Raw genomic sequence first — 27,976 nt, forward strand, 5'->3', positions numbered from 1 at the left:
TATGACCATCAAGAGCACGCGTTGAAGCGCGTCCAAATCTCGGAATGCAGCGGCTGCCTGGATGTTGCTTTTCAGATCATATCACCTGCCGGAGAGAGATGATTTTATGAGTTTGAATAGAAATGAGGTGGGCAACATCTCAATCAGAAGGAATATGAACCGATCAGCTGTGAGTTGTAGTGTGGAGTTTTCTGCTTTCCCAGCGCCTGGAGTGACATCCAAGTGCGTCCCGATCTGAGAAGCCATGAACCATTAATTCAAGTCGAAAGTGATCAATCAGCCTTGGATGAAACAAACAGTAAAACGCTTCAATAAACTTTGTTTTTGATTATTTTTATCACACTTGAACCATTTGCTTCATGAGCACTACATCCTTGCATGTGGATCCTCGTGGAAAGTTACGTCAAATATACGGGAGCTGTATCTCAAAAGAAACCCAAACATGATTGATCCCACTTCTTCTCCTCGGCCTGGACGTTGGATCCTAAGCGATTCCCCAACAAAACTGTCTCGTCCTTTGCAGATTCCCAGCAATTGACATTCGCTACCTACAACATTCAGAAGCACTAAGATAGAAGAATTACTATTGATCACACAATGTTCGTCGAGGAAGAACTTACGATAGTATAGGGGAAAGGGGAAAGCGGTGGTGCCTCTGCATTGCAACTACTCAAACAAGCACCCTAATCGCTCCATGTTGAGGAAATCAGATAGACATTTATGGTGGGCTAGGAAGTCTTACAACTTCGCAGATGTAAACTGTTCCATCTCCAGTAGTACAGCTTTCAGCATCAAGACAGGTACCTTGACAGCTCTGCCTAGCCTCGATGTCGGTGCTCCTGGCCTCTACAAGATCGTTGAATGGTGTAGCAAAGGTTGAGGAGCCCAAGAAGCCAAGAAAGGAAGAGGTAGCAATAGACATTTGCATGATGAAATTATTTTGGGAGTACTTGGTGGATAATGGATACTGTTTGAGATGAAGCTAATCGGTTGAATGACTGATTCAAGAGACATCAAGAGGGGGCTTCAGGCTTAATTTATATGAATTGGCAGCAGATCTGAGCCGTTCACGTTCGAGACTTGCTCATTCCAATATCGTTGAGAAAACATGATATTTGGAAGGATATGCTCCTCTTCTACTTGATTTAGGTCTCAAACCAGGACCCTATAGCAAAAAAGGGAGATATTGCCCGCAAGTAATGAAATGGCACTAGTATTGAAGGTCATCAAAATTCAAACGAAGCTTTCTCGATTTGTCTGTGAATTTCTCGCAGGTGAAGGATTATATTGCAGTTTAAATTGGACATTTCATTCTGTTCCAACAAATCAAGTGGAGCATCAGAATTCATGTCATTAACACCATGGTGAAAGATAAATTTAGCCAATGACGACGAATCCGCTAATCGATCTCGCGCCATTGTGCTGCGCGTCTCTGACATGTAATGATGGAAAGATAGGAAATCTGTCGAGGCCCTCTTAAAACAAAGTATGTAGGTACTCGCTTATAGCAATCGAAATCAAGTTCCATTCCAAGCGAGGCACAAGCGAGTTTCAGGGGAAGCCGTCACGTGATCGTGAGCAGAAGAAAGTGGGGGGCTGTACAGCTCGGACCTCTGAAGTTCATGGCTAGCTCTAAATTTATCTTAACCTTTTCAAACATCAAAGCATTATTTCGCGTACTGATCAAAGCATCATTTCTAAAGCGCCTCATGAGTTTGTGAATATTATCCCCAAATTGTGTTACAAACAGCTTTTCCACGCACGTGCCAGAACACGATGTCGGTGAACGAAAGTTATCCGCTCCATCTCAAGTTGAGGCGGGAGGAACCTCTCTCCGAACTGGAAAACCCCATACTCGATATATTCATCCAAGGACTATCATGTGACGGACCAGACGCAGCAACAGAGGCTGCTTCTCAGCTCGACAATTTGTGCCCCCCTCTAAATCAAAACGAAGCAACCTTAGACTACCTGTGGTCAGTGTGGACTCTGCTGCTTGATATAGCTAGGAGTCAAGATGTGACAAGTGAGATACACACACGTCTCGTGAATATTCTTGAGATGCTGTGGCAACATGCAAAATGAGAAGTGAACATGTACGGAGTAAGTCTACATAAAATATGCTCGCGTTCACTCGATAGTTACTAATGAGTGACATGCAGAAAATGTTCCGTGTCTGGAGAGACCTTCCTATGCTTGCTGATTGCATGAAAACCTGCTTCAATGGTATGTTTCTCAGCCTTTTTTCTCTTCAAAGCCAGATCTGACAATCTTGCTTTTATAGGCCCTAGTTCAATGATGAGAGATCGTAGTTCAAAGTATGCACAGATGTGGCGAGAGTTGAACAGCTTCGGAGCTCGATGCCTCGGTGCAAGTGTACAGTCACCTTACGAGCAGTCCATGTCCGCTCTTCGATCGGGACTTGAGGAGGAGCTCAGCACCATAGAAGAAGGTCTAGAGCCAACGACAGATCATGACACAAGGAAAGGCGAGGAGGTCAACAAAAGTACAGATAGCGTGTATGTGGATTCTTTACGCCGCTAAGCCTCTTCTTTGGTGGGCCAAGGAAAACATCGGATATGTAGACGTCTCAGAAGAGGACGAGGCAGCCTATTTCGAAGGCGGTGTTTTATATCAAGGGCCACAAACAATGTGCCTGCGAAGGTGGGGCTTCTGGCTGTCTCGCCTCGAAGAACTTGGAAAGGAAGAGTCGGGCATGAGCCAAGAAATTCGGAAGCTTGTACTCGAGGCCGCGGAGACTATGAGAACGATAGAACGAAGGGTAGGTCACACTTTATTGGAGCCGCGGAATCTCATCACATAGATCTAGCTGGGAATTCGGATTACAATTGCCTAGAATATGACTCAGTGACTGCTCTAAGGAAGACGTCTAATTAAGCCTGGGCCTCAGAGCCATATCATGTGCCCAATGCATCTTTCAATGTTATTGCCACCTTAACATCTCTCTTCAGATGAACACAAAAAGGGTCTTCCTTAGCCTCAAAACTTGCCGGTTCAACCACTCTCACTACCGGTTCATCATAAGACGACTTTCCGCTTTCCTGTGAAGCTTCCCTCAATAGCTGGCGCAGATCATGGCCTGCTTGTTGGTCAGGAAACCCTCCAAGAATTCTTGTTTCTACCCAGCTGAGTTTTCTATAATGAGGCACAAACATAATCTCATCAATCTCAAGACTTTCCTTTGTACCAAAATGAATGGCCCAACGAGTAGAAGCAGTCAATTTTCTAATTCTGTTGTCCTGGACTCCGTATTTTGCCATGGTTAGAGGTCCATTCTGGAAAATTTGGGAACCCGAAACTGTGCACGCCAGACTTGACTTGATATAAATTGCATCTTGAGAATTGTCATATGAAATGCAGAAGCCCCTGTCTCCAAAGAAGATGCTGTACCGCTTGAGGACCTCAGCCCTGGACTCGTGATTCACGGCAAGGAGTGTTGGGTGCGCTGCGCTTGTGACGGGATAATGTATCATGCTGTAGCTACCATCACTATTTTTGGCGGATTCCTCAATAAGCCAAATGGGAGGGATCCTTGGACCAGGTAGCGTCAATTTCCTGCCCAATGGATTAGAAATGCATAGATTGAGACACGAGTCACTGTAAAGTGGTGCAAGCATTAGATGGGGAGTAATCTTGCCAAATTATCAAACGGATCTCGATTGGAAGCTTAGAGAAGCCAGTGACACTCGACAGCACTGGAAGATTTGCCTCAGAAGATGCAGAAGCTAGTTCAGGCATTATGAATTGAGGATTTCAGGTGAAACTATGCTGATCGATGTGAAGTTAGGGCCAGTTCTAGGTGACGTGTCATCAGTCTTAAGTAAGCATAGCTCCAAGAGCTTCGCTTGAAGAACGGTACGTTGGTCACACCTACAATGAAATTCATTAACCTTTGATGAGCAAGAAGGGGTTGGATTTCATTCTTCAACAAGCACATGAAAGAGTGTAGTTATAAAAAACAGAGACTTCTAAAGGAGGTCATGGAGGAAAGGAGACTTCCAGACTGTGCTGACCGGAGGTTTCTCACGAGGATAGTCACGTGAAAACTTCAATGTCCCGCATACACTTCGTCATTCTTCCACATAGAAGGTATGTATAATGGATTCCGTTGCAGAGGTAAATCTTAAAACACAAGGAGATTTTGAGAAGATTCCGCTGATGTGGCTAAGAAATAGTTCAAAAGCAATTACACGCGTCCTCGAACAGACAACGAGCGAAGAGTTGCCGAAACCCGGACTCCCCAAGTGAGAAAGCCTAAAGGTAAACATAACATAAGACCCTGTTAAATTGACTCTGATCATAAGTAGACTCGTTGAGACGATCTTCCATCCCGAACCCCCTAATTTCCAAGGTACTAAGAGAAAAAGAAGAAGGACAAAAAGCTTAGTCCACCCAACCATTGGCACCAACGACGGAGAAAGACCACCAGAACCTATAGATCCAACTTGACAACAGGCCAACTCATGCAGAGCAGAGAGCCTCCAAACTCCTGAGACCCTCAAAGAGAAGCTACCTAATCTCCCCAGCCGTCAAAGTCCTCCTCCAAAATAGCCTGCTGAGCAAAAAGCCTAGCAGCAAAAGGCAACCCAAACAAGAACAAGACAAACAGCAGCGAGAAAAGATCAGTCCACACAAGCTTGATAACAGTAACAAATAGCCACTTGAACCAGAGCGACGAAAGGTCCGAATATGGAACGACATCGTAGCCCGGCGGAGTGTTGGTGATGAGATATCGGTCGCTGAGTTTCAAGCTGAATGTTCCCGAGAGGAACCAGTGCCAGACTATACTTAGAAGTGTGTACCATGGAGAGGTACCCCAAGGGACGATGATTGCATCGCAAATTGTGTCGATTAGTTGGACGACGTTGACGACGCAGAAGGCCTAAGGACAGGATGGAGTCAGCAAAGATCAGAGATTATGAGGAGTGTGGTATTTGGGGAGGAGCGCAAGAGATGCTAGATGGAACCGTACCCTTAGAATCCATGCTTGGTCACTGCGATAGAAGTTAGCCCTCATCCACAAGTCTGCGGAAACATTTCTAGAGATTCGGTAACCAACCTTTTACCTGCCGGGTGCCAATGAGCAGCTCTCGAATATGCCGTAACAATGACCATAACGAAGAACGACACACAAACCGTAGCGAACGCGAGCACGATCACCCCTGTCTCCGGCTGAGGCGCATATTCCTCTTCCACACCAAAAAGTCCTAACAGAAGCCCGAGCCCCATGGCCCCCACAATAGCAACCAGAAACCAGAAGCAAAGTTTGAGGACGAGAGGGCTGTACAAAAGTCTGCAGACTTCTTTGGGTTCTTCGCTGAGGCAGTATTTAATGAATAAGTTTTTCTCCTTGGTGTTCCATTTCTTAGGCACGTAAGGGTCGCAAGCGCCCTCAGGTGCGTTGCCGTCGATATTCTTCCAAGTCTTGGGCTCGGTCAGGTTATTGATCTCGAAGAAGCTGTCAGGACAGAGTGATGCGAGTGCCTGCCATGTTTGATGCTTTGGGCCTGCGTAGCCAGAGAGGATTGTGAGATCCAAGACAGAGTTGTTTTGATTTTGCGGTGCAGTCCAATTCGAAACGATGATCACGTTTGAGAATTGATCATATGTTCCGCTCTCGTATCTCTCAGTACATTTCTTGATTGTCTTGTTGCTCCATCCCGGTAACACATGGCCTTGCATGGCCGCTTGCTGGACTTGTGTGATTGTATCGCTCAGATTCTGAAGTCCAGGAAGCATCATGTGGTAGTCTCCGCCGAGAGCGTCTGATTTGCCACTTGACTGGCGTAGAGGGACTGTTGCCAAGTCAAACGGTGCTCCTCCATGTAAGAAGTCGTACGAGACCAGAATTTCGTAAGAGTCTCGTGCAGGCGCGCTGTGAAAGAATATACTATTGTACCTTTTCGTTGTTAGCATGTCTGGAAATCTAGGGGACATTGACTCCTACAGCAGATGAGCAGGAATTGAAAGCAGGAAAAGCACCACTTTCAACGGCCACCATGCTTTCCATCGTACATAGCCAGCAGCATAGACTATCAGCGAGGCCATAACATTGATAGGTAACTGAATTAAAAAGATCATGAAACCTTCTCCATGAGCCCCGCAGAAAAAGTGGCTGTTCAGAACACCAATTCCATAGTCTCCGTGAGGCCATCTGTAAACCAGGAAACCATGTGGAATCAATAGAAGCCCACAGAATAACCATAGCATAAATCCTCGACCGCCTGAACGCTCTGAAAAGAGAAAGGCAAAAACGCTCAAAAATCCTGCTGCAAAGACGTTGACAGATGTCTTGACCCATTGAGGGATCGGCCACGGCACTGGTTTCTCGTCATCTTCAGGGTTCGTGGCAGCCTTGTTGCTTTCGATGTCATCACCGGGTCTAGATGCTATCGGAGGCGGTATCTCGATGGTTTCACCAGTAGCTGCAGCCTTACTATCTGCAAAATCGTTGATTGATACAAGTGTATTTGGTACCGGAGTCACGATAGTCTTCGTAGTAGCTGGAGCGTTGATATCCCCTGTATGATCGTCCGCTGCAGGTGTTTTCTCATCTAGAGTTTCAATAGTCTCTTCAGTAGCTGCAGTTTTGCTATTTTCAGTAGCATTGACCGGAATAGATGTTCCTGGAGCTGTCTCGGTAGTCCCTTCCGTTGCTGTAGCTTTGCTACTTTCTAGATCGTTGAGTGGTATAGGTTTTTCGGTGGTCTCGGGTTGGGATTCCGACATTGTGCCACTCAGAAAGAGGTGAAATTTCGTGGAATGCTTAATCAAGCTTTGAAACAGAACAACAAGCTCTCACAAAGAAAGTGCCAAGCTTCAACTACAGCCATTATAAGGTCTTAGCAGATATAGGTCAGGCATAAGGACATAATAATGGACGCCGAACAAGTTGACGGGAACGACGACATGGAGGCAAAAATGCAAGTTTTCCATTTGTTGAGACAAGGCACACCTCTATCCAAAAGTATCCACGTGGAAGACTATATCTTTCAGCTCTATCGGAACTCATTGGAATCAAGTGAAAGGTTGATAAAGATGATTGGGGGCAGTGGGGAGTGTGGCTTTTGCGGCTGAGATTGAACGGGTTCTACAGGCTACTCCAGCAAGCCACACTTTCCCAAAACTCTCAAATGGCGCATTCGACTTGCTTATCCAATTCGACCCCGCTGTCTCTAGTCACCAAGCAGCGAAATTTGGGTCAAAGCAGCCCCAAACTTGAGAAACTCTAGGTGGCATCGGCAGAGCCTGTCCAGTGATGTTCACTGTTGAACGCCACAGATAATATTAGCTTAGGGACTTCCCGCTGCTAGGGAACATGATACACCCAGCCGTATGGTCGCGAATTATACAGATCTGCGAGCAGAGTACCGAATTCCCAAGTCGCTCATAGCATTCGGTAAACAATCCCAGACAGATACTCCATCAAGCGCAAAGGAATTTCTCAATATCTTGAACATTCATGATTTCAACCTTCTTGATGCGCATGGCAGAAATGCTAGAAAATGATCGGGCTGCCACACCGTTAACTAATTACTTCTGTTCGGTGGCGTATTTTGACAGTGGTCGACACTGAGACATTGTCGGATGTAGCGGCATGTGGAGGGCGCCCGCAGATATTGCTTGAATTTGTGGAGCAGACAGGATGGAGAATAGCGATCGATTAGCTTAGATTAGAGCCACGTAGCCAACGACTTGGTTGGATTAATTTGTTGTACGGCCGAAACAACAACAGCGAACCAAGAGCCCCACTTGGGAGTCTGTGACAGACCGGCTTTGCGCAAGGCATTCCGACGAGTACTGAGACCTTTCCGTGTGCAAATCAGGACTTGTTACATGTTCCTTTTGATAGGCGCCAGATGCTTTGATTGAGACTATGCACAACAATACTCGTCCAGCCAATGTTCGCAATGATAAATCATACAGATCAGCTTGTTAAACTTGCAAAAGCCTTTCTCCAATAGTTTCTTGAAGGAAAATATAAGCAGTTGTGGAGTCCCAATGTCAAATCGAGGTTGGTAGTGATAAGTTATAACTCCTGACTGGCAAAACCGCAGCGCCCGCTAAATGGCAAAGAGCAGATGACACCTTAGAAAACATTCTCAACGATAGTGTCAAGGAAAGAATCTTGTCCCGAAGAAAAGGAATAGACTGGTTCGACATCGCTTTCGCACAATAATGCCTTGATCACGCTCATCGCCAGGCGTTTCCCTGAACAGGTCTGGTGATCGATGGTCTTCTGCAAAGCCTCCCTCGCTCTGCGACTTGTGATACTGGACATTATGGCCTTCCTATAGAGTCCATTATCGGTTTCTATTCCAGCGAGGAAGAGTGGCCATTGAAGTCTGTCGTGGAGCTCACTGCTTTTCGATGCGAATGTTCGTTGGATGATATCGAGCATGATATCTAGGGCTTGTTTGATATCTTGGGGTATTTCGGCAGTATTGGAATCGGAAATTATGGCTCGGAAATAGTACACTCGTAAGGAGTGGAATAATACCACATCGTAGTCTGCGTTGATTAGGACTCGGTCGCCTGCGCGTGGTTGTGTCATCGCTGCAGACTTTTGGAAGACTGATGAATACTTCTGTGGATTGTCAGCAGGGCCTTGATGGTGTCTAGTAGATTCGCTGACCTTCTCAAGTAGTTTGAATCTCTGCTCAACACGCCTATGAGCTTGACTTGGAGTTGACGGCGGATCCTGTGAAAGTTGATTGATGTCTTGCCAAAGAGCTGTCAACGCCCAAAGGAATTCGAGTTCCATGGCGTTGTAGTCGTCATCATCAGTCTGGGTATCTGGATAACTTGTACCCCAGTAAGCTTTGAGGACTGTCCGGGAGACTTCGTATACTGCCATTGTCCTCTCGCGATGTGCTGTTAGATATCTCGCGAGACAACCACCTGCACCTTGAAACCCACATTTGACATCTTCATCGAATATACAGATGATGATACGAGCCAAAATAGAGCGATCGCGATCAGTGAGGCCTGAGGAAGCGTCGCTAGCATCTTCCTGTTCATCCGATTCCAGACATCGACTGTCGAGCTTGTGTCTCTTCAAATATGTAAGCACAGTCATGCTTAGTTGTTGAATTCGTGCTCGTGGTACAGACTTTCGCTTCGGCATGTACCTGGTAGGTGGGTTAGCTCTCGATTCTTGGGGCTTTAACTGAGATTGATGGTATATCCAACAGATTGTGTCAAGCAGGAAGAAATAGTGAACCTAGAATTCGAGACACTACTTGCCAATATAAGAAGAGAAACCCTGCCATCGCCATCACGAAGTCTTCATCAGAGTCTCTCTGGATCATTTCGATCAGCTCTTGGGCGCCTTTCTCGAAATACTCTTGAGCCTCTAGAGAGGCTTCATAGTCTTGGCGATGACAGACATCGTTGATGGCAACAGCAATGATGAACCGCATGATCATAGTACTCTTGGCGCCAAGGTCCAGTAGTAACTTGTGAGTCGACCATTTTGGATCCTTGGTTGTCCTGTATATCGAGAATGTGGTTTGATAATGTCCCAAGGCTCGATGGGCATTGTCGCTAAGTCTCAGAGAGTTTGGCAACGTCATGAAATTGTCGGATAGAAACGAAGAGGGTGGAAATATGAAGACTGGGGATGGTGATCGTGGTGTAGGTATTGAGAGGGAAGCCCAATGAGAGGATACATGATGATTGAGACTATTCGGTGGAGAGATGTTTGCAAAGTCTGTGATAGTGGCAAATTCTGGGAAAGGCAAGTCCGCCCTTGGTATGAAATCATTTCGAACATTCGACGACGTTTGGTATTCTGCTTCATCCTCTTCATAACCTAGATCTGCGAACGAACCTCCGAAAGCAGAAGGGTGTTGTGTGAAGGAGTCAGCATGTATTCCTTGTAGCGTACTCCTTGGCGCATCTAATTCGCCCACGGAACTTGATGTGCTTGGCTGGATATCCGGTAGCATCAATGTCCCATCTTGAGCCCGTGATTTCCAGGAACCAGCTCCACGTCTCTTCACAGGAAGTGGTTTCTCTGGTCCAGGCCAAGAACAGGAGAGGCCCGTCTTAACGCATCTTCCACATGGCAATGGCTTGCTTTCGTCACACTTTTGCTTTTTTCCCCTGCATGGATTGCATCCTATCTCGGTCAGCAACTGGATCCAAGGAGTAGAGGCTCGGTCCGACCTTTCGGGAAACGCTCTTTTGGTGTGCCTTGCGGCATCATGTTGTTATTCCACCGATAGCAGATATTATCCAGAATAAGAAATACGGGGAAAAGGATGAGATGGATCGAAATGCAAGGACATCGAGAGAAAGACGAGGTCAAGATATCCGTGGAGGGGCTGAACTCTAGGTTCGGAAGATCTGACCAATAGCTTCGGCTTGTGGTTTGGAATGTGGCTGGAGAACTTCGACCTTGTGGCGCAGAAGGATGATGATCTTCGGGAAAACGAAACCACAACCTCAACCTCCCCTCGTTGATATCAGAGAGCGACGTCCTTCGTACAACAATGGATGGCCCCATCGGCATGATTGACCTGGCCGTTGCGTCCCGATTTATCGATGATCCTACGCAAGATCAAAATGTGTATCGATCACTCCAGATTCTCCTTCCGCGATGAGCAATGGACCAAGTGGTTCTCATCTTGCGGTCGTCCGAATACTTCGAAGCCGATGATAGCATTGTCAACATGGTCAAAAACATATATACTCCTCCCCCCGCATCCAGCATGTCTCACTATTTCCCCAGTCTTCTACTCTACATCTTCGCGGATCTCAGCTCTGGAAACTGTTTTCTGTTTCATTGGTTTAGAAACGGTGATTAGAAAACAGCCACTCTTTTTCAAGCAGTTAGTTCATGATGGAGGAAAAGATGCCAGAACCCACAGACATCCAGCTCGACGAGAAGCTACCACCCCAGATTGTCGTTGTGGATGACGAGGAGAAACTTATTCTGCGCAAAATCGATGTGCAGTAAGTTTCAATCATCTTCAGAGTCATCATCACTAAATCTAACATTCTTACGAAGCTTGATGCCGTTCATGTTCGTCACCTACATGCTCCAATATCTCGACAAGATCACCCTTGGATACACAGCCGTTATGGGAATACAAGCAGATATAGTGGGATCACCTCCTCTCGCCATATGCCCAACTAACCCATGTCTAGCATCTAGTCGGTCAACAATATTCTTGGTGCAGTAGTGCGTTCTACTTCGGATATCTCGTCGCCTCCTTCCCCGGCTCCATCGGATTCGTCAAATTTCCCCTTGGAAAGTACCTCTCGACCGCCATCCTCTGCTGGTCTATAATCTTAATGTGTCATGGCGCAGCCTCAAACTTCACCTCTCTCATAATCCTGCGTGTCCTTCTCGGCGTTTTCGAAAGCATCATCAGTCCAGGCTTCAGTCTGATCACTGGATTATGGTACAAGCCATCAGAACACTCTCTCCGCCACGGGATATGGTTCGCTGGAAATGGACAGGCGAGTATCTTTGGGGGTGTACTGGGATATGCTATAGGCGAGATTCGAAGCCCGCTTGCGGCGTGGAGATGGCTGTTTATTATCTTTGGGCTGATTACTTTTGTTTGGTCGATGGTACTGATGATTTTCATGCCTGATAGTGCATTGAATGCGCGCTGGTTGACGCCTCATGAGCGAGAGATCGCGCATAGTCGACCTCAGAAACAGTCTCGTAGCTTTAAGAGTACGCATTGGAAGCCGAGTCAAGCACTGGAGGCGATTATGGATCCGAAGACTTGGTTGCTCTTCTTCTATACTGCTCTTACGAGCTTGCCCAATGGTGGAGTCACAAATGTCTGTCTTCATTTCCACATCTCTTCCCTCCTTCAGAAGCTAACAGCGCTCAGTTCACATCCGTGATAATTAAAGGCCTAGGTTATGGCGAACTTCGAACTCTCCAACTCGGTATGCCTCAGGGAGCCTGTCAAGTAGTCTTCACCCTAACCGCCGCCTACCTCGCCACCAAACTCCGACGCTCACGCTGCATAATCATCGCCTGCCTGCTCTGCATTGCAACTCTTGGCTGGTGTCTCGTCGGCTACCTCCCCGCCTCACATAAGAGCGGCCGTCTCGGCGGTGTATGCATCTTTGCTGCTTACGCTTCGGGTTTCCCTCTTTCTTTGAGCATAATCGCTAGTGATGTGGCGGGATACACGAAAAAGACTGTTGTGAGCGCGATTCTATTCCTTGCGTATTGTGCAGGGAATATTTCTGGGCCGCAAGTGTTCTTCGCGAGGGAGGCACCACATTATCAGACTGGGTGTAAGGTTTGTATTATTTGTTTGTGCTTGGGGATTGTGGATATCTTGGTGTTGAGGCAGTATATGGATTGGGAGAATAAAAGGAGGGATAAGGCTCAGGGTGTCAAGATCGAGGCTGAGCCAGGAAGACTTAGTGGTGAGATTGGGGTTGTTGAGCTGCCGAGTGCGGGGTTGGACGAGACGGATTGGGAACAGGAGGGATTTCGTTACATTCTGTGATTGTGGAGAATTTTGTTATTTGGAGGGTAGGTTGAGATGTGTGGATATCTGGAGCTTTTTGGACTTTATTAAATACATTCTCTACTGTTGTTGAAGGGGACGCAGTTTTTAGGGCTCCTTTAAATATCTATTAACTTTGTTGATATTTATTCTTGCCCTAATGTGGTAAATATGTTTCGATTGAGACCCCAAGACACGACTCGCAATTCTGAGTGGCCATCAACAAGGTATGAATCAGTGTCTCAACACTTCGCTCAGATGGAAAGCCCCAGCCCAACTAGAATGCCATGGTACCCCGCACTAACAATAGAGGGGTCAACTGGGTCTGCTTAGCGCCAGGCTCCAATCAGTACTCGAAATGAGACCGCGGAAATATAGTAGACACGTGAGAATGTACTGTGTTCAGTCAAGCTCATACAGGAGATCAGATCCTTGTCTTGGCAGGCACGTGAACCACCATATTGGGATTCAATTGCCGGACTCTGGGAAGATTCTTAGGGGCATGAAATTGTCCGACTGGTGTAGACCAGGAAACAAGTGAAATTCCTTAGATTATCTTCACGGCTCGAATTTGGGCTTATGGTACCTTGCCAGGATCGTCGAAGTAGTCCGCATTAAGGTATCGAGCATGTGCTGCAGGCTATTGGTCTAACGTCACTTGTTGCTATGTCGAGATAGAAAGTCCTGCATGTCGTGTCATGTAACTCCCAACAGTATGGAAACAACAAGCCAATGACAGACTCTGTGCAAAGGCTGTGCAACGCTGGCTGCTTTTGACGCCAACGGCGAGCCATCACTTTGTCTGCCCACCAAGATTCCACAACTCAAAGGCAACGAGTCATTGGTAGAATGCTCGCCGGAGGTCCTTCTTTGGAGATCCTCAAAGTGGAATTGCCGCAAAAATAGATGCAATGTCCAGGGCCGAAGCACCTTGTCGGCATATGGCGTGAAAAATACACACATTGTACCACTTGGTTATCACCACTACCACCACTCTTCGTAGTGTTCCAACAGATACGAGAGAATGATTTCCTTGTATTTCGTCTTGATGATGTGATTTTGTCAATGCAATGCTGGCGGGCGGCACGAACCCGTCTCAGGAGCTAATTCTCCATGCCTAAAATACTAGGCACTCGTGGGAAGATTGAGCCTCTTTGGGAAAGAGTAACCTCGTCGAGAAAATGCTTGCCAACTGTCCGCCCAACACTGATTTCTCACTACATTGCTACCATTCTTCCGAAAAATTCGTGATGCTCACGCCATGCATCCAGTTTTGCTACACCCAACTGATCCAACTGCAGCAAGACTAATCTCTTACAGTACTTACAGGCTCTCCGGAGATACTGGGAATACAAAGGATACCCGCCGATCGTTTGACATCCTCAAAGTAAAGTGGAGAGAGCCCATGACTAGCATTAGTTTACAGCATGAATGCGGAGCACAGTACGGTACTTAGTCAAGGCTAATTCAGTACAGAAGGACTTCATAAAGACTCTACAGGCCCCAAGTTTAGTTTCGAAATGCTTGGACACTCCTGACGACGAAATGATACCGTTGTGCATACGAGCACGTCGACAGCATAGATGGCGAGGACAATGAAGGGGTTTACACCTGCTCCAAAGGGGCGGATACGGACATCTGTTGGTCACAAATACCTCGAAGCGTTACAATCGAAAGCAAATGGTCATTCCGACTGCTCAAATTCGTCGTCGTCACCACCAAGTGTGCATCAGAGTCCTGGCTTGGACTTGCTGATATTAGGGATCACTTCTGGCACGGCTATGGATGACATTGACTTTGCGCTATGCCGGTTCACTCAAGAGTCGCCAGAGTCTCCTTTATGTCTTGATTTGATCAAGGTACCCCTTATACCCTACCCCGCTATTGTCTATATCTAATTGTTCTCTACAGTACGATTCTGTCGTGATGCCCTCGAAGATTCGAACAGATATATTTTCCATGTTACGAGAAGATGCAGCCCCTCCGAGCATGCTGTCCCAAATGGACGCCGAGATGGGTCACACGTTTGCAAACGCAATCCACCTTTTCGCACACAAGCACGGCATATCGATAGATGATATAGACATGATCGGGTCTGGAGGACAATTGATATCGTTGACGGGGACGCCACCAAAAGGGCAGCATAGATCAAACATGTGTCTTGGGGAAGGAGCTGTGATCTCAGCAAAGACAGGCATTACAACTGTCTCGGATTATCGAACAGCAGAGCAAGCTGTTGGCAGACAAGGAGCACCACTATTCGCATATCTCGTTGGGTTATTGCTTCACCATCCTACTCGACTCCAAATATGCATCACGATCGGCGGTATTACCACGGCCTGCTTCATACCCCCCGATAATTGTGGAGGAATTGACGCTATGTACGACTGGGACACTGGTCCAGGAACTTGCATGATCGATTCTGCCTTCCGCCAATTCGGACTCGACCCCACTACTGACCAAGCCTCATCTCTCCTACACGGTCAGATCTGCCACGAAGTTGTCGAAGAACTCCTCACATCCGACGAGTACCTTTCTAGCCGGCCTCCCAAAACCACAGCCCGCGAGATCTACGGTGATGCAAAAGCGCAACGAATCGTTTCGATGTGTACCTACCGTGGCTGTACTCCCGCAGATACCATTGCGACTATGACACGCTTCACATCCGCTTCTATTGCTCAGCAGATGCTTCTATTTGGGCCAGGCAGAGATGCTATCAATAATGCAGATATCGTAGTCGACGGCAGAGGCATGTTCAACATGCAGCTGATATCTGATCTACAGAACGAGTTTCCTGGAGCTAGATTCGGATCATTTGATAAAACAGGCGTGCCTTCAAATGCAAAGAAAGCTGTTGGATTCGCCATGCAAGCTATGGAGGCATTACTTGGTCGAGCGTTACCTGTCCCAACGAACGCAGATGTGAGAAGGCCAAATACAATTACAGGGAAGCTGGCTCCGGGTCTGCGATGGAGAGAAGTCATTGAGAAGAGTGTGTCGTTTGGTGGGGCTGGAAGAGGATGGGAAGGCTTGCCTGAAGTGAGGGAGTTGATTGTTAAGCAGAAGGGATAAGTGCTAGCGAGGATAGAAAGAAGGTAGGTCATTTGCATGCATTTGGTGCTGGTGGCAAGATTTGAATAGCAGGTTTTAGCATCTTAAGCTGCGTGGGCATAGAAGATAGTCTTCAATCTATTCTGCTTGCATACTTAGGGTTCTCTGGATTTTTTGTGTTCATTGTTGCTGGTTGTGTGTGCTTCAACTGTCCTGACAGACTAGTCTGTTATACCATGCTTGTCGATTTCCACCAGCTCTTGGTAGATATCATCAAAATCGCTGCTCGTGCAAACATCACGCTCCACACCTACGTACCTCTCAACTCTTTATTTTGTCCTGTCTCAAGAAATGTCCCTTCACAGCGTAATCGCCATGCTACTCCTCCAGCATCGTCGCAAACTATCCTTGGCTGCACGTAAACCTATGCCTTCTGCAGACTACCGCCTCCCTTCCAAAGCGAACCACTCCCGCTTGCTGAACCTCTGTATCCATAGCATTCAATGTTCGAAATCAACAACGTCTTCTGCCACAAGAAATATAGCTTCGTCCCCTCTCCTTCCCAAGTAAACAGATCCCGGGCTCGACTTTCGCCTCCTTTTCACAGCTAGCCAGTCCCGCTTGCTGATAGTCGAACCTATGCCGATAATCTTTAATGCCTGATGGAAAACACAGGTATGAACCAACATCCATCCACCAAAGTTCACCACCCGCTTGGGGTTGCATATCTTTGCTGCCGCAGCAAACAAATGTTGTGTCCGACTGTCAATGCAACCAGCGCATGAAGCCCTTTTCTTTGCACACTCACAATATCTTTCTAGCGCGTTAGCTTTCGATTCCCCTTTTCGCAAGCGGGTTAGCACTGCTGCGGGTATGTGGAGTATGCAGCTCGCCGCCATCACTAGCGGAAGATGTCGATTCCCCCTTTTTTGAAGCGAGACTGTACTTTGGCATATCGAGCACTTTCTCGCCTTCGACACTTCGGCCTGCGGATGGGTGGAGGGAGAACAAGCGGCGACCTCCTATCTATTGCGAGGAAGCTCATTGGCTTAGGATGTTCGGTTCTCTTATGTCAAGCGGAGGATAGTCGGTTATGATGTTGATGCCGATGTCTTATGCTTCTTTGCTGTATATTAATGTGAATATGCTATACAGCCACCTCTGCCTTGTCTAAGCTGCGTTTACAGTGCCAGACAGCTCGACGAGCGGACCCGCTACTGAGATGAGCGAACATACCTAGGTACTCCAGAACGAGCACGCTTGATAGGTCGATGGGTCTGTGTCTCCTGTTCCAAGTGAACATTCGCTTGAAATGCTGACGCGTGCTGTACATCCTCTGATATGCGCTGCCAATTGACGTCTTTCCAGCAGATTAGAGGTTCGCATACCTCTAGAGTCATCGGCAGCCAGCTGATTAAAGCGGTTGACACGTAGAGTACCCCTGAATGAAGCGAGAGTGCCCAACTGCGAGCGAGCTCATTCGCTCAAGGAATCTGCGTCTCCTATTTCAAGCGAGGTTTCGTGTCTGATACCTTTGCGTGGTCGTCTCCTTTTTCCAAGCGAACTTACCTGATATCTTAATCGTAGGATGTAGGATACTCGAACAGACTATCATGCCACCTCAATGCCTCGTAGACTCGATATAGAAACAAACTTCAAGAGAAAAAGCCCCGCACGTGTACTGTAAACCCAATGCAGAGTATAACACTTCAGTGGCCAAAACACCCAAAACAGATAAAATCTCGGCATCTCAATCTCCACTTAGACGCCATACACGGCACACAACTGAAATAACGCAACCTTGGGGGCGAAAGGCTAGAATATGACAGCCAACGCTCCCGTATGACGCTATTGATATGGCTTTCGAGCGGGAGTCGAGAGACACGGAGATGACAGAGCTCTTGCTTTAAGAAAGTCGTACAGTAGTCAAAACTATGAGTTTCGGTACCAATTCTTCAAACACGTCTGCAGATGCAAAGAGGGGCAGATGAATAGATATAAGACATAAGACATTCACGAACCGAAAAAGCAAATGGACGTGTGCGCACCTACCATTTCTTCCCAACACACAGCGCTGCAGTAAAAGGGTTACACCGCATCAACAGCACTTGGGACCCGTATAGATCCGCAAATCCGCAAATCTTCTAGAATCTCCACGTGGTGGTTCCGAGGAAAGCGTTGTCGGGACGCCGATCGTTTTCCTTTTCTCTTGGCGGGAAGATATGCTTGCTTGTCTCCACCGAACTGACTTCTCCCCACCACGCCTTGCCCAGGGAGGGAGAAAAGCTGGTCGTGTATGTAAAGTGGACGTTTCTTCTTCTTCGTCTTCCTCGTTGCAGAAAGATAGAAGAAGAAAAGTGCCACCGACGACCGAGAAATAAATGTCTCATTCCACACACCTGCCACTTTTTGCGCCCAACGGGTTTGCGGATAATTGCGTAGTTTTGCTAGTGCCGGTCCACACCTGCTAAACTCGTCGCTTCGAGCTATTGAGCACTGACTGGCTGCGGCGCCGTCCCGAGGACCGTTTTGCTTTTTTTTCTTTTCTCCGTGCACTTACTTGTGTGTCTCCGTGGAAAGATTCGTGGAGCTGAAGAATGGGACGGTTCGATGACTGAATGCGCAATATGCATATTCCTCAGCGTCGGTAATTGAGGCATAACGGGAAGTCTGTCTGCGTGCCGTGTCCCCTTTCTCGAGGGAGGTTTGGCACTACTATTCTGGTTAGATCAACCTTCTTTGGCGTGGGTGGGGAGTGGGAGTGGGGTTGGAGATACGTGCAGGGCTTGCAGGAAGCCTGGTCCCTGTATCTGCAAGCCTGGCAGCAAAGTGTCGTACAAATCAGAACGACATCAACGGCGTCAGGAGGAGAAGCCAGATGCTGTCCTTGTAGATATCCTCTACCAAGTCTCTCGAACAAGGTGCGAACTTCGAGTCCCCATGTTTTCAGGATGTAGGTCCGTAGATAGCGTTCGTGAGTCGTGGCATGGTCGGGGAATATCTGATAGTCTATCTTACCTAGACAATGTTCGGGTATAGTGCCAGTAGCAGGGTGTGTAAGGCGACCTCTAAGCCCGTCTTGGCAGCTACAGTAATACAACTCCACCACCAGATACAGTATTCTTGAACCGAGAACCCTCGAGGAGTCAGTGTTCCTCTCTTCCTCCTCCTTCTGAGTGATGTTTGAAATGCGGAGAAGGAACGGTGTGATATGGTGAGACATGCATTGTCAGGATCCTCCTCCACGACGTAGAAAAAGCAATCAAGAATATGACGCTCGTTCGACCTGGTGATCCCCTCGCTTCGATCGAACCGTACAGCCTGCCTGCTGCAAATCATATCAGTGGAGCACCCAGCCCAAAAAACGGAGGCAACTTACAGGATACCGAAGTCTTGGAACAGACCAGGAGCCCCCTGAACAGCCCCTCTATCAGCAAGCAGAGGCATTCATTAGTAAAAAGGAAGTCCAAAAGAAAAAGGTGTCCGCCGGCCCTTCAACAGCAACTTCCTTATCTCGCAGCGGAAGCGCAATATCGACAGCGCCCATTCATAGCCTAGCCCCCTCCCCCTATTCCCTGACGCCTGCACCACTAATGCACTATGCAGTCTTTAGATCATGGCTGAGAAACCCCCAAAACAGTATGAATATGATGCCGTAGCCAGAATTTCCCAAACCATTAACTTGTCGTCGTCGTCGTCGCTGTCGAGGCCAAACCGCAAATCTGCCTGGAGATGAATCCCCTCTAATAATAGGAGCCGGCGGAATTATACTCGAAGGAAGTCGATACGGGGGTACACAACGTTCGTGTCATCTCATCCCATCTCAGCCCTCGCGTTGCCTGGAACTGGCTGGGAGCCCTGCCGGACGAGGCTTTGGCGGATATTAGAATGCTTACTTCTTGTGGGCTCCAAGCCACCTTCGAATCCATTGGCAGCACTCGAACCACTTGGCTGTGTTCCCAATGATAAGAATACTTGGCTCCTCGGAACACTGAGCTTTTTTTCTGTCGAGAGGGAAAGGAAATCATTGTATTTCTTTCCATTGAGGAAATTTGGGTTTGGCTAGATTTAAGGTTACTTTCACGGGATCCCGACTCAACTTTCCTCCTCCGCTTCTACCAGAAAAATACCAGATTTTCCAACAGCAAGTTTAAAACACTATTTATTCAAGGATTGTCTTTTTTGCAGGAGGATTAAACGGCAGTTAATACGGTACCAATTCAAGGTATGTATAAATTTTAATTGGGTACAAACGGGGACCTTGAAGCATTCACGTCCATGTCTTATCGCCGGCTGAAGTCTGGCTAATTCGTTTATCTCGAAGCTTGAAGAGCTAGTTTACAGCCTCGTCTTGTTGACAGCAGCCTCACAACGATCTACTACACCTGTCTTCGTTCACCTCGCCAACTTTTCTAGAACTTCAGAACAACAATTCCGGGTGGCGGCGACCTTGCTCTCGCAAAACCACTTGCTCTCGCATCAATTGCTGTTGAAGATCCTCATACTCTTGCTCTTTGTTGTATCCTCTGGTGTCTTCAGATATCACAAGAACCGCCCGCCGTCTTGCACGGTATTGCTCTTCAAGCAGATCGTCATATCAAGGTATTTCCCCTAGCTTCCTTCTCCCATCTCTCCCCAGACTTTGTCCCATTAGAATCACCGCGTCAACTTTGGGTTATTGATTCCATCACAAAGCACTCTTCTGACAACAGTCTTTACCGCGTCAGCTTTGCTCAGTTGCTTTCCTGTATGCAAATCTTCCCAGCCTCAGCTTTGTTCTTGCGATCTTGCAATTGCGATCTCATTGTGTTCAATCCGATTGACGCAACGACCTGTATGTACTACAACAGCTCTGCTTTATCGAATTCCCTCACACACAATTGCAACATATTCAGAACCCTCCACTAACATAACGATCTGTAGACGACGACTCAAAAAGCTTCCTTTAACAATCTCACTACACTCGATAATCCGACTGATGTCTGCTAGCTGCAATGTCTGGTAGAGCAGCAGTTGCCCGAAAGCCTCAGCGGCTTGCCGGGCTGGAGAAAGTTCAGCCAGCCAGAGGCTCAGCATCTGGTTACCCCCCAACAGTTGGCCGCTCCCACCCCAATCCCTACCATCACCAATTCGGAGGTGGCCCGGGCTATAACTACCCTACCGACGAAGAGGGACTCCCTGAGGCATCGCTTGGTCACGTCGATAGCAATGGTCGCTCTCAAGCATCTATGGATGATCCAGCGTACGCTCGTGCTCGAAGACCCATGCTTGAAAACATTGAATCCAATATCGAGAAGTCAGCTCTTCGCCTGGCCTTGGACGACAAGAGTGACCAGATCCGTCAAAACCTTGGTAATCTCTTCAAGAAGAAGCCGAAGGATCCACAAGAGCGACCAGCCACATCATTGAACAATCGCCGAGATGCTCAAGAGATGGAAGGTGATATGCGTTTCCGGACTCAGTCTCGCTTAGGACAAGACGCTTGGATTCCGGGCTTTCCAGTTCCCCCTTCCGCTATGCCAGGAAGCCCCGACTCGGAGTCAGTCGATGCTCCATCGTTTCGATCGCAGATGGGAAATCAAGGAATCTCTGAGCCTCCGTCTGCACCTTTGCCACCCCCGCCCGAGCCACCATCGCTGAAGTGCTTTTCTGGCTCTTCGCCTCTGAAAGCAGTAGATTTCAACGAGACCGAGGTGGACAGAGAGATGTGGTTGATTGATGGTGACACACTTGTTTATCTGACTCAAGAAACCTCGTCTGGACCAACTGGAATGCCCTCATTCCGTCTGTGTTCGAAGAAGTTGAGGGCACTGGGATCAGTCGTCTTATCCGGGCTGATCCAAGAGAACCTTCGTAATAGACAATCCATAATGGCCATCACCGATTCAGCAAAGTCTCTACTGACTTCGGAGCACATGGAAAGCACTGACAATCTGAGATATACAATCAGCATTGCACCCCCACCCGAATTAGAAGGCGAGAAGTTGACGAGATGGAAGCGAGGAACTCGAAATGCGCTTGCTCTGCTACATGGAAAGCCTTTGATTGGTGACTTCATCCACGAAATGCTCCTGACTTTGCAAGAACGTTTCATCGACTGGATTCAGGATGAGGATCATGCGAAGGAAATCGTCGTCACGTATGTCGTCGATTTCGGACTAGCTGATGTCCGCAAATGTCCCCGAGCTGCTGTAGGTCTTCTTGCGTATGCCGACGCTCCAAACGTCCATTGGGAACCAGGCTACAGGGAGGCTTTCGCTCACTGTGTTGGAATGTATGAGCAAGTTGTGACTCTTTATGAGTGGACTATGCTCTCTGGAGTCAGACCAGTGACAAAGGCTGCAATTCGCAAGGCTGCTATAATCTTAGAGGGTTGTCTGAAATTTCAGGCGCAGCGCCTTCGAGACTTCAATTTCGACGGCATGTGGGACCTCAAGCCAGAAGATTCTGTTGTTGCTTTTGAAGCTTTCAAATCTCTTGCAGGATTCCTCCGAGACTTTTACACAAAGAGTTATGGTTCGTGGCCACCAAATCAAGTTGATAATACACACCTCTGGCTTACGAGAACCGTGGTGAGAGATTTGCAGCGAGACTTTTCGGCACTATACGACTATCTCGTGGACAGATCTGTCGTCTTTAGGTACCGTCTGAAACATCTCGTTATGGACCATCCTACAAATGTGCACTTTGACGCAAATGGCAACGGAGTGCCAATGGTAAGAGTTTTGACGAATTTCGACGAAAGCTGCGGCTATAATCCAATCCCTCACCCATTCCCCCTTCTACCGCCAAGCATCCCTGTTGCAGCTTCCAAAATAGCCCAAGAGAAGCCAAAAAGAAAGTTCTTCGGCGGCGGAACGAAGAAGGACAAGAAAGACAACGCGGCATCTACCGAGCAAGGTGAAGGTGTCCCGAAGGGCAATGACCCCATGGCAGATGTCAAGTTCAAGCTAGCCTATGAGCAGGCCAACAACTTGCTCATTTTGCATGAGTACACTGGTAACGCTCTGGTAGAAGCATTCATCAGACACGAGCAATTCGAGAGAATTTGTGAAGTCGATCCTCTGGAATGCAGACTCGGCCGATGGGTTCTCATTTACTTCATGCTTCAAACTCTGGCATCGATTTCGAGCGATGTTCCTGGGCTGATATATCCGGATGGCGTTGGATATTTCTTGAATGGGTTCATTGAGACTCCGTCATGGAAGCAAGGAGACTTCATGCAGGCTTCCCCATTTCTCACCCATTGCTTCACCGTGGAAAAAACTTGGGTAAAGAGTGATGAGACTGAGAACCAAGCTGTTGCGGAAAATCATCAGTCCGCTGGCGAACATTACCCTCAAGCTGCGGAGCAGTATTCTCAAATTGATGAACATCATCCTCAAGTCGCAGATCATTATGCTTCAGGAGTTTCGGCTGCACCTTCAGGGGCATTTCGGTCAGAACATAGTGGATACTCTGTTCGTTCCCCAACTCTGACCAACAACAGCCAGTATGGACATCCGAGCGACGAGGACTATAATCGTTTTGTCCGAGATTATGGCCAGCTTGACCTCGATGAGAACGACCACAATGGATACGCTTTTGGGCAGACTTCGCATACTCCTCTGCCACAACGCATGGACTCTCGATTCAACCAAGAGGCATATGCACAACGTCCTCTACCTCGTCAACCAAGCCAACCTAATTATAGGGTAGCTGCTCAGGCAAACCAATTGCAACCGCGCCAGGACAGTTCGAAGGCAGATCTTGGTTGGGAGCGTGATGCAACGCCGCTTCGCCAGGAGAACCTGCGAGATGAAGATGATTTCCAGCTCTTTCAATCGCAGCCACCTCCATACCAGGGGCTTGCTCGAAACGGCCGACAGCAGATTGAACCACATCAGCAACTATCTGCGCAACCCTCGTTCCATGATTTCCAACATGCACGAGCTGGACGTGGAAACGGCACTCGAGCCCGACGCTACGATGTGCAAGATATTCCAAAGTTCGCTAGCCCACCTCGAAATCACGGTCGCGCAATGTCTCCCGACACTTTCACTCCCCCGCAATTTGGACCTAAGTCACCATTGCGTGCACCTGATTCCTACAACAAGCCCATGCAGGGTGGACAACGTCAAGAGAACTTCAACGACTGGGATGTAGAAACTGGCAACGGCACTTTGCCTTGATTGTGTCTTTCTCTCTCCCACAAAAAAGAATTTGTATTCGGTCTGGCGGTTTCGTGGTTTGTTCTTCTGCGGATACCCAATGTTAGAATTTCTGTTTTCATTCTTTTGCTTTTTCGGAGTTACATGCATACAAACAAATAAGGGACTACTTACTACTACATACCAGTGGATATGGTCTTGCGAGGCAGATGTTTGACTGGTCTTCATTGATTGCGATGACGCCTCCGCAGACCACTTCGAGCTGTGTTTTCATCGATGGGCGGTATCAATCAAGCCTGTACATAATGACTGATAATGAATGAAAAATAAAATCAAGCTTCGTGAAAGGTCGTGAAGATTGAAAGTCCGTCAGCAATTGAGCACTTTAAAGTAGCATAAGTTCTCTCCTCTTCAAGTTGTGAAATAACGAAGAAAGAAAGAATGGCGATCTACAGCTGCTCAAAAAGAAAGAGCAAACAGCAAAGCTCGAGGGCGAAATTCTGCCACCGCCTTTCAACCCATGCCTCCAAAAATATTTACCCCGCCAAACATTTTTCCAAAGCCATTTTCAACACCATGACCACCCAACTCTCTGCTCCTCCCGTCCTCTCTACGCCCGAAACGCACATCTTCGAAGACCCTACTCCTCCCTCTACGACCCATACTTTGCCTCGCTATACGGACGATGAGCTATGGGACGTCTACGAGCTAGAACGAACGGCGAGGGAGATTAGAGAGGGAGGGTACAGGAGAGTCGCTTTGCAGTTTCCGGATGGGATGCTGAGGGATGCTCCAAGAGTTTGTGAGGGCTTAGAGAAAGCTGTTGGAAATCTGACTGCTAGAGACGAATCCTCGAGTCTGGAAACCAGCTTTAATGAGCTGCAAGTCAAGCCAGACGGACACACAGCGGTGGAGAGAGTGAGGTTTTATATCCTGGCAGATACATCGTATGGATCTTGCTGTGTGGATGAGATTGCGGCAGAACATGTCAATGCAGATGTGGTGGTGCATTATGGAAGGTCTTGTCTGTCTCCTACTGCGAGGCTACCGGTTATATATGTTTTTACAACCCATCCGCTCGAGGTCGAGGATGTGGTGCGGACGTTCGAAAATACGTTCCCTGAAAAGGAAGAGAAGGTGGTGCTCATGGCGGATATCACGTACAACAATCACATTCCCTCTATACGGGAAGCATTGGTATCGAGGGGCTACAAAAATGTCCTTGCGCCGGAAGTCATACACGATCCATCATCGACGATACCGAATCGAAAGGTTGACGAAGGGATAGACCTCAAATCCTACTCCCTATTCCATGTATCCGATCCTCCAGACGCCCTCCTTTTGACGCTCTCTAGTAGAGTAAAAGAGATGTTCATCTACCCGACCACGAATTCAGGTCCGCAGACAGCAATCCGCACAAACACAACTATATCCCTCCGGCGTCGGTATGCCCTGCTAACGTCGCTCTCAACCTGCCCTGTATTTGGAATCCTGATCAATACCCTCTCCGTCAAGAATTACCTCTCAACCGCGACATCGATACGCTCCCTCATCTCCTCCGCGGGCAAGAAATCATACACCTTCGTGGTGGGGAAAATAAATGCAGCGAAGATAGCTAATTTCTCGGAGGTGGGAGGATGGGTCGTGATAGGATGCTGGGAAAGCAGTTTGGTGGAGAGCGGAGAGTTCTTTAGACCTGTCATTACGCCCTTTGAGTTGGGGTTGGTGCTTGTGGGTGATGGGAAGAGACTTTGGGATGGGGATTGGAGGGGTGATTTTGGGGGTGTGGAGAAGCTGGTTGAGAGTGGTGTTGTGGAGAAGAAGGGAGATTTGGAAGAGGAGAAAGGGGAGGAGGGGGAGATGGATGAGGATTCGGAGGAGGAGTCAGAACCGCCTGAGTTTGATTTGAGGACGGGGAGATATGTGTCGCATTCGAGACCGATGCGCTCATCGATACCTACTCCTTCATCGAATATCGAAAACGAGTCAAGTCCTACAGCAGCATCCAATGCTTTGACGAGAAGAGCAAAAGGTGACTTAGCGACTATGAATGGAGCAGTAAGTCCAGGAGCAGAGTATCTGCGGACTCAGAGGACTTGGACTGGTCTGGGTAGCGATTTCCATGAAGTGGAAGCTCCGCAGACAATCGAGGAAGGGAGAAGTGGTGTTGCAAGAGGATACACTGTAGGCGAGGGAGAGGAAAGGAGATGAATCATGAACTGATACCCCACATTGAAAATCTTGTTGTACAATATATTCCCAGGATCGTGCAGGGTTCGAATCTTGGAGTCTGCAACTTGGCGCAATCTCACGATTTCCGATGATGTACATTTTGTCTGGGCCCGAGTGAGACGGCGCCCGTTGACAGCGCAGGCCTAAACACGGAACGTGCCTTGCCCTGCCAGAATTCGGTACCAATTTCCTTCCTCTTCAACAACACCACGTTTCTTGTCCATTCATCAAACAATTCTCCGTCGTAAAGTCATATCAGGTATAGTATCTTCCCCACACACTCATTCTAGAACTCAACTTCCTGTCCCAATTCCACGTTTCTCCTTCCTCTCTGGTGGTGGTGATGCTGTCACCTTGCATGGGGTTGCCGAGTAGCGCGAACCAACCACCGCAATTCTCACCTGCATCCAACCCCTCTATTTTTCTTGCATTGGCTGCATCGATTGATAAACTGCAGCAGGTAAGTCGAATACTTCTCTGCAGCCCACCCTCCTTCTTTTACTTCTTGTCGTCTTTGTCGATCGTCACAATTCCACCAGGGAAACCTTCATCGACGTCATCGTAATCGTACAAGGTTCTTCCTCGAGCCCGCACAGCACAGAGCCTCGTCTTACCTTGTCCTTAACCTTGATCGGGTCTGAGCTGTAATTTATTGCGAAAACAGGATTCTTCCCTGCGACGATTCGACTAGCAGCTTGTTTGGTTGAGGAAGCTTGATATTAATAAGGAACCGTGTGTCCTTACTCAAGCTTGCGCTTTTGTTTCGTTTCCTTCTCTCCTCAAGAGCGAAATATCGCGACAGCCTCACGGCCCTCGACTGAAGAATAGAGAAGAAGAGCTTGCGCAAGCAAACACCCAACCTTCATCATGTTGTTCGGAATCTTCTTCGCCTTCTGGCGCTTCATGGAAATCATCACCTTGGTAAGGAAGCTCACTCATACTCACCCTCAACAACATCTCTAACAACAACAGATTCCCACCCTCGGCATGCTCGCCTACTTCGTCCACATCTACGCCTCCAACAACGCCCTCACCCCCAACTACATCCTCGTCCTCTTCATCGTCTCCGTCCTCGCCGCCGCCTGGGCCCTCTGCACCCTCTTCACCTACCACCGCTCGAAATCCAACTCCCTCTTCGTTGCCTTCATCGACCTCTGCTTCATCGGGGCCCTGATCGCGGGAGTCTACGAGCTGCGCGGCATCTCGCACCAGAACTGCACACATGTCACCGCGGGCGATAGCTACCAGATCTCGTTCGGGTACCTGGGCTCGGCGACCGTGAACGGACTGCATTTTTCGGCCAACAAACAGTGTAGTATGCTCAAGGCGTGCTTTGCTTTTGGGATTATGAATTGCATTTTCTTTGCTTTTACGAGTGCGTTGGCGTTCTTCCACCAGGGTGGGAGGAGAGATGATCGTAGGGATACTACTTATGTCCGTGAAACTCATGTTTCTAGACATGGACATAGAAGGAGTGGATCGCATCGTTCGCACAGGAGCTCGCATTCGGGCAGGAGACATGCTTACGTGTAGATGATGGGAGAGAGGGGTGGGATGGATGATGGGGAGTTTACGGCCGAATGGAATCGAATATACCTTTGGGACAATTGGGGAGGATTGGGGTTTGCAATGTGTGTTATATCATTTTGTACATGCTATGCGATGAATTCATGAATCAAAGCCAAAAGAAAATTTTCATGCAGAACACACCTGTGAATTGCCTCAAGCATTGAGAGCTAGTGCTCTTTATTCGTCTTTTCGAGCGCACTTGTGTCTTTATATTCACCTCCACTTCAAGGATATCCTTCCCCCAACTCTCTTCTAGCACGCTTCCGGGAACCAAGCCTCCTCAATTCCCTCTTTGCAATAGTGTCAGAAAGATTATTGTGAGCGCCTCTGCTCTTGAGAGCTATTTCATGATCCTAGATATAATAACGATAAAGAAGTCAGGCTTTAGCCCCGAAATCCATGAAGAACAAGAGCATTTATGCTTTTAAGACTTTTTCAAGCAGTTGTTGGCTAGTGGTGCTGGAG

The 27,976-nt window shown here is 47.9% G+C and overlaps 11 protein-coding genes across 11 annotated transcripts; 7 read left to right on the forward strand and 4 right to left on the reverse strand.

The window, feature by feature from the left end:
• Positions 1–425: 425 nt before the first annotated feature.
• LY89DRAFT_675761 (uncharacterized protein) lies at positions 426–928 on the reverse strand (the record flags this gene model as incomplete). Its single annotated transcript, XM_018213534.1, has 4 exons — positions 426–548; positions 621–683; positions 743–759; positions 805–928. 4 exons carry the CDS (start codon positions 926–928, stop codon positions 426–428), a joined length of 327 nt encoding a protein of 108 aa, XP_018063946.1.
• Positions 929–1,890: 962 nt separating this feature from the next.
• On the forward strand, positions 1,891–2,085 carry LY89DRAFT_536741 (uncharacterized protein; the record flags this gene model as incomplete). The annotated part of the gene is made up of 1 exon (XM_018208110.2): positions 1,891–2,085. A coding segment is annotated over one exon (195 nt), but the record flags the coding sequence as incomplete, so codon positions are not given.
• LY89DRAFT_273750 (uncharacterized protein) lies at positions 2,014–2,781 on the forward strand. Its single transcript, XM_018206388.1, has 3 exons — positions 2,014–2,103; positions 2,163–2,226; positions 2,285–2,781. The coding sequence occupies exons 1-3, from the start codon at positions 2,095–2,097 to the stop codon at positions 2,542–2,544; spliced, it is 333 nt and encodes a 110-aa protein (XP_018063948.1). The 5' UTR covers positions 2,014–2,094; the 3' UTR covers positions 2,545–2,781.
• A 137-nt stretch (positions 2,782–2,918) lies between these two features.
• On the reverse strand, positions 2,919–3,712 carry LY89DRAFT_724031 (uncharacterized protein; the record flags this gene model as incomplete). Its single annotated transcript, XM_018218864.1, has 2 exons — positions 3,659–3,712; positions 2,919–3,576 (listed from the first exon to the last, which is right to left on the reverse strand). Exon 2 carries the CDS (start codon positions 3,492–3,494, stop codon positions 2,919–2,921), a length of 576 nt encoding a protein of 191 aa, XP_018063949.1. The 5' UTR covers positions 3,495–3,576; positions 3,659–3,712.
• An 822-nt stretch (positions 3,713–4,534) lies between these two features.
• On the reverse strand, positions 4,535–6,750 carry LY89DRAFT_740678 (uncharacterized protein; the record flags this gene model as incomplete). The annotated part of the gene is made up of 4 exons (XM_018220619.1): positions 4,535–4,903; positions 4,994–5,015; positions 5,081–5,920; positions 5,969–6,750. The coding sequence occupies 4 exons, from the start codon at positions 6,748–6,750 to the stop codon at positions 4,535–4,537; spliced, it is 2,013 nt and encodes a 670-aa protein (XP_018063950.1).
• A 1,163-nt stretch (positions 6,751–7,913) lies between these two features.
• LY89DRAFT_690066 (uncharacterized protein) lies at positions 7,914–10,389 on the reverse strand. The gene is made up of 4 exons (XM_018216024.1): positions 10,192–10,389; positions 9,268–10,144; positions 8,657–9,152; positions 7,914–8,608 (listed from the first exon to the last, which is right to left on the reverse strand). Exons 1-4 carry the CDS (start codon positions 10,229–10,231, stop codon positions 8,111–8,113), a joined length of 1,911 nt encoding a protein of 636 aa, XP_018063951.1. The 5' UTR covers positions 10,232–10,389; the 3' UTR covers positions 7,914–8,110.
• A 478-nt stretch (positions 10,390–10,867) lies between these two features.
• On the forward strand, positions 10,868–12,509 carry LY89DRAFT_675766 (putative vitamin H transporter; the record flags this gene model as incomplete). The annotated part of the gene is made up of 4 exons (XM_018213535.1): positions 10,868–10,980; positions 11,036–11,129; positions 11,176–11,823; positions 11,877–12,509. The coding sequence occupies 4 exons, from the start codon at positions 10,868–10,870 to the stop codon at positions 12,507–12,509; spliced, it is 1,488 nt and encodes a 495-aa protein (XP_018063952.1).
• Positions 12,510–14,104: 1,595 nt separating this feature from the next.
• LY89DRAFT_701158 (UPF0075-domain-containing protein) lies at positions 14,105–15,581 on the forward strand (the record flags this gene model as incomplete). The annotated part of the gene is made up of 2 exons (XM_018217173.1): positions 14,105–14,368; positions 14,421–15,581. 2 exons carry the CDS (start codon positions 14,105–14,107, stop codon positions 15,579–15,581), a joined length of 1,425 nt encoding a protein of 474 aa, XP_018063953.1.
• Positions 15,582–20,530: 4,949 nt separating this feature from the next.
• Positions 20,531–23,968, forward strand: LY89DRAFT_787893 (uncharacterized protein). Its single transcript, XM_018223114.1, has one exon. The coding sequence runs from the start codon at positions 20,555–20,557 to the stop codon at positions 23,729–23,731; it is 3,177 nt and encodes a 1,058-aa protein (XP_018063954.1). The 5' UTR covers positions 20,531–20,554; the 3' UTR covers positions 23,732–23,968.
• Positions 23,969–24,283: 315 nt separating this feature from the next.
• LY89DRAFT_690070 (diphthamide biosynthesis protein) lies at positions 24,284–26,023 on the forward strand (the record flags this gene model as incomplete). Its single annotated transcript, XM_018216025.1, has 1 exon — positions 24,284–26,023. One exon carries the CDS (start codon positions 24,287–24,289, stop codon positions 25,919–25,921), a length of 1,635 nt encoding a protein of 544 aa, XP_018063955.1. The 3' UTR covers positions 25,922–26,023.
• Positions 26,024–26,809: 786 nt separating this feature from the next.
• LY89DRAFT_597408 (uncharacterized protein) lies at positions 26,810–27,475 on the forward strand (the record flags this gene model as incomplete). Its single annotated transcript, XM_018209976.1, has 2 exons — positions 26,810–26,863; positions 26,915–27,475. 2 exons carry the CDS (start codon positions 26,810–26,812, stop codon positions 27,473–27,475), a joined length of 615 nt encoding a protein of 204 aa, XP_018063956.1.
• Between the last annotated feature and the right edge of the window lie 501 nt (positions 27,476–27,976).

This window comes from Mollisia scopiformis (genome assembly GCF_001500285.1).
Source record: "Mollisia scopiformis unplaced genomic scaffold LY89scaffold_28, whole genome shotgun sequence".
NCBI classification, from domain to species: Eukaryota; Fungi; Ascomycota; class Leotiomycetes; order Helotiales; family Mollisiaceae; genus Mollisia; species Mollisia scopiformis.